At 74.7% G+C, this 4,075-nt stretch overlaps 1 protein-coding gene across 1 annotated transcript; it reads left to right on the plus strand.

Annotated features, from left to right (window-relative positions):
- The first annotated feature begins 322 nt into the window (after positions 1-322).
- On the plus strand, positions 323-4,075 carry ADM2 (adrenomedullin 2). Its single transcript, XM_041405584.1, has 2 exons — positions 323-764; positions 2,113-4,075. The coding sequence occupies exons 1-2, from the start codon at positions 673-675 to the stop codon at positions 2,480-2,482; spliced, it is 462 nt and encodes a 153-aa protein (XP_041261518.1). The 5' UTR covers positions 323-672; the 3' UTR covers positions 2,483-4,075.

The following is a 4,075-nucleotide window of genomic DNA, read 5'->3' on the forward strand; positions in this document are numbered from 1 at the left end:
GGTGCCCAGCCCCCCAAGACCCCCAGCCCGTCCCGCTGCCCCCGGGCGCGTCCCCCAGCCCAGGGCCGCTCCCCCTTCCCTGCGCCGGGACGCTCCCGGGGGCAGCGGGGCCGAGGGGACCGGGTGGGTCCGTGCGGTACCGGGGCGAGGTTCGGGGCCGGCGGGCTCGGCCCTGGGGTGCTGCGGGGCTGGGGCGGTGCCAGGGAAGGTGCGGGACGGGACCGCTGCGGAACGGGGCGCGGGGCTGGGGGCTGCGGAGCTGGGGAGGGCCCGGGGAAGGTGCGGGACCGGGGGTGCTGCGGGACCGCTGCGGTGCCGGGAGGTTCGGGGCCGGTGCGGAGCCGAGGGCGGTGCGGGGCTGCTCCCGCCCGCGGCTCCTCCCGTCCCGCCGGGCTCCTCCCGCCCGCCGGCCCCGGCGATATTTAACCTGGGCCGCGGCGGGGAGCGGCAGCGCCGAGCGGGGACAGAGCCGAGCCCGGGGCAGCGCAGCCCGACCCCGCTCAGGTAGCGCCGGGACCCCGCGCCGCGCCCGGCTGCGGCACAGGCGGCGAGCGGAGCGGGGGCAGGACGGGAAGGGGGCTGCGATCTGGAGCCGGAGCCCGGCGAGACCCCCCCGGGGAGCCGCCCGCCCCGCGTGTCCCGCAGCCGCCGCTCGTCCCGTCCCGCCCGGCCATGCGAGCCCCGGCCCCGCTGGCGCTGGGTTGCGTCAGCTTCGCGCTGTGCCTGCTGGAGCTGCCCCACGGCCGGGGCCTGCCGCCGCGCAGGTGAGGGACCCTGCCCGGAACCCCCTGCCCGACCCCTGCCCTGATCCCTGTCCCGACCCCTGCCCGGAACCCCTGCCCGACCCCTGCCCGGAACCCCCTGCCCGAGTCCTGCCCGACCCCTGCCCGGACCCTCTGCCGGACCCCTGCCCGATCCCTGCCCCGATCCCTGCCCGGAACCCCCTGCCCGACCCCTGCCCGGAACCCCCTGCCCGATTCCTGCCCGACCCCTGCCCGGACCCTCTGCCGGACCCCTGCCCGATCCCTGCCCCGATCCCTGCCCCGCTCATGCTGCCCGGCCCCGCACCCCCTTTTCCCGCACCCCATGCCCGCCACCCAGCCCCGCGCCCTCCCCGTCGCCCCCCGCCCCCGCAGCTGCCCGGGCTGGGGGCCTGGGGGGTCCCGGGGCAGCGTCTCCTGCCGGGCCCCCACCCCGGGGACGCGGTGCCTTGGGGACTGGGGGCAGCGGGGACAGGCACGCCCGGAGGTGCGGGGGTGCCGAGGTGTGCCAGGTGTGCAGAGGTGTGCCAGGTGTGCCAGGTGTGCCAGAGCCGCCGGGGGCTGGCACAGGCCGGGACAGAGATTTTGTGTGTGCAGGAGCTCGGCGGTGCCGCGGCCGCTCTGGGTGCCCGGGCCGGGGGTCTCTGGGATGCTGAAGGGGTCAGCCTGGGGTCGGGGCAGCCCCCCGTGTGAGCGTGCACACCCCGCACGTGCGGGTGCGTGCCCCGGCTCGGGAGCGCGCCTGGGCCGGGCCCGGGGATCCCCGCCTGGCTCGGGGGGCGCGGGAGAGGCAGCCCGGGCAACTCCCGGGTGGGGGGCACCGGGGCACCCCCACCCCACCGGGCCCGGGCAGCCCCTGCCGGGCCGGGGGGCGGGCTGGGCTGGGGTCCTCTGGGTTAAAATGGGGAGGAAATATTGAAAAAAGGTAAAAGAGAGGGACGGGTCTAAGGACTGGACCAAACCCTCCAAGTTCCTTGGGAAGTTCCAAGGGGGGGTCCCCTGAGGAAAAGGCGTCCCCGGGACACCCAGGACAGGGGCAGGGGCCGTGGGAACGGGGGGGGCTCCGGGGGGACCAGCGCTGGCCCGGTGCTGTCGTGTGTGCGGCACACGTGTCGTGTGCCCGGGGTACGTGTGTGCCTGCAGGTAGCGGCGGCTCCCCTGCTCCGGCTGCTTCCTCCTCCTCCTCCTCCTCCTCCGGCTCCTGCTCCTCCTCCCCTCCGGAAGCCCCGTGCTCAGCGCTGGCTCCGGGCTCAGGAGGTGCCCGGTGCCACCCCCCGAGGCTGTCGCGGTGCCACCGCCGTGCCCGGGAGCTGAGCTGCGTCCCCCTGACCCTGCCCCTTCTCTCCCGCAGGGCCACCCCGGCGCGGAGCCCCCCGGAGCGGATCCCCGCTCTGCCGGGAGACCCCGCGGCCCCGCAGCCCATCGGGACCCTGCGGCACCGAGCTCCGGTTCCCCGGCACGGCCCGTGGGCCGCCCCCCGGCCCCCGCCGTGGCACGTCCGGCGCCTCATCCTGCGGCACGACCGACGGCACGACCCCCGGCACGACCCCCGGCCGCCCCGGGGCCGGCGCCACGCCGGGGGGCACCTGGTGCGGGTGGGCTGCGTGCTGGGCACCTGCCAGGTGCAGAACCTGAGCCACCGCCTGTGGCAGCTGCGGGGACAGTCCGGCCGCCGCGACTCGTCCCCCATGAACCCCAACAGCCCCCACAGCTACGGCTGAGGGGGGGGCGCGCCCCCGCCCCGCGGGACCCCCGAAGCAGCGCCACTGCTCCTCCGCGCCGCCGGGGCCGGCCCCGGGGGGCTCCGGCAGCCGCAGCCCCCTGATGGAGCGCCGGGGACGGACGGGAGCTGGCAGCGGCGCCCTGGGGATCGGCGGTGGCCCGTGGTGACCCGCAGAGACTGGCGGTGGCCCAGAGCTGGCCCGCAGTGACTCTTGGTGGCTCGGAGTGGCCCCTGGTGGCGGCCCGTGGTGACCCGGGGTGGCCGGCGGTGGGTCCAAGGGCCACCGGGAATCCCGCTGACCGCAGCAGCACCGGCACCTTGTGCAAGACCCTCCGGCCGCGCTCCTGCTGACTCAGCATTCCCGTGGTGCTGCGGCACCCCCGGAGCCCTCCAGGGCACCCCAGCCCTTCCCCGCGGTGACACTGGGGCGGGGGACCCCGCTCCGGGCTGGGGACGAGGCAGCCAGCCCCCAGCACCTTCCCCAGCTTGGGGGTCCCGGTGGGGGCTGGCACTTCCCGGGTGCTGGGGGGGTCCTGCCCTCCTCATGAACATTGTCCCCTCCCCTGGCACCTGTGCCCAGCCTGTGTCACCCACAGCCCGGCAGGAGCTGGCCATAGGGAGATGTCCCCAAATGTGGGGGGCAGTGGAAAGGTTGGGGTTCTGTGCCCCACTGCTGCCCTGTCCCGGACCTGTCCCCACTCCTGGCCCTGTCCTGTCCAGCCCTGTCCCCTGACCCCCACGTCGTGTCCCCACAGGCTCAGTGGGTGCCCATGGACACGAGGGGACACGTGTGACATCCCTGTCACCCCGGGGTGCCGCTGTCACCCCTCAGGGCTGTCACCTGCCAGGGCCATCACCCCACGGCGCTGTGGGACAGGGATGTGTGACCCCAGGTCACTGTCCCACCCCCTCCTGGGAGCAGCTTCAGCAGCCCCCCCAGAGCAGCAGCCCAAATCCCTCCAGAGCAGCCCTGTCCTCCCAGGAGCACCCCCGTTCCCAGAGCACCCCATTCCCAGAGCACCCCGTTCCCAGAGCACTCCATTCCCACAGGAATGTGCCCATTCCCCCAGAGCACCCCATTCTCAGGAACACCCCATTCCTGGGAACACCCCATTCTTAGGAACACCCTATTCCCAGAACACCCTATTCCTGGGAGCACCCAGCCCCCGGAGCACCCCAATCCTCTGGGAGCTCCCCAGCCCCCCATTCCCCAGAGCACCCGGCTGTCCCTGGAGGTTTAGGGACAGGATGTCCCCTGGGTGCCACACGAACGGAGCTGTCCCTGGGTGTCCATCCCCTGGGTGTCCCAGTTTCAGGACAGGATGTCCCAGGAATGTCTCAAGGTGTCCCGGGATGTCCTGGGATGGGATCCCATGGGTGCCACCAGGAGCTGTGTTCACCCCACGGGTGTCCCAGGACCTCCCGTACCCCGTGGAGCTGCCGAGGGGCGCGGGGGTCCCGAGGGGCGCGGGGTCCCCAGGCCTTTGTCCCCTCCCCCGGGTGCCCCGCTGAGCCCGGTGGGTGCCCGAGCCATCCTGGCCCAGGTGGCTGCTTCCCGGGAACCCTGGTTTGTGTGGAATAAAGAAAGTGT

Source organism: Onychostruthus taczanowskii, unplaced genomic scaffold (genome assembly GCF_017590055.1).
Source record: "Onychostruthus taczanowskii isolate IOZ18803 unplaced genomic scaffold, ASM1759005v1 scaffold235, whole genome shotgun sequence".
In the NCBI taxonomy this organism is placed as follows: domain Eukaryota; kingdom Metazoa; phylum Chordata; class Aves; order Passeriformes; family Passeridae; genus Onychostruthus; species Onychostruthus taczanowskii.

What these genes read in the sequence shown, in the direction of transcription:
- ADM2 (XM_041405584.1), top strand. Translation starts at nt 673, where the DNA reads ATGCGAGCCCCGGCCCCGCTGGCGCTGGGTTGCGTCAGCTTCGCGCTG. An exon ending in CGGGGCCTGCCGCCGCGCAG is followed by an intron (nt 765 to 2,112) that starts GTGAGGGACCCT and finishes TCTCTCCCGCAG; the next exon opens with GGCCACCCCGGCGCGGAGCC.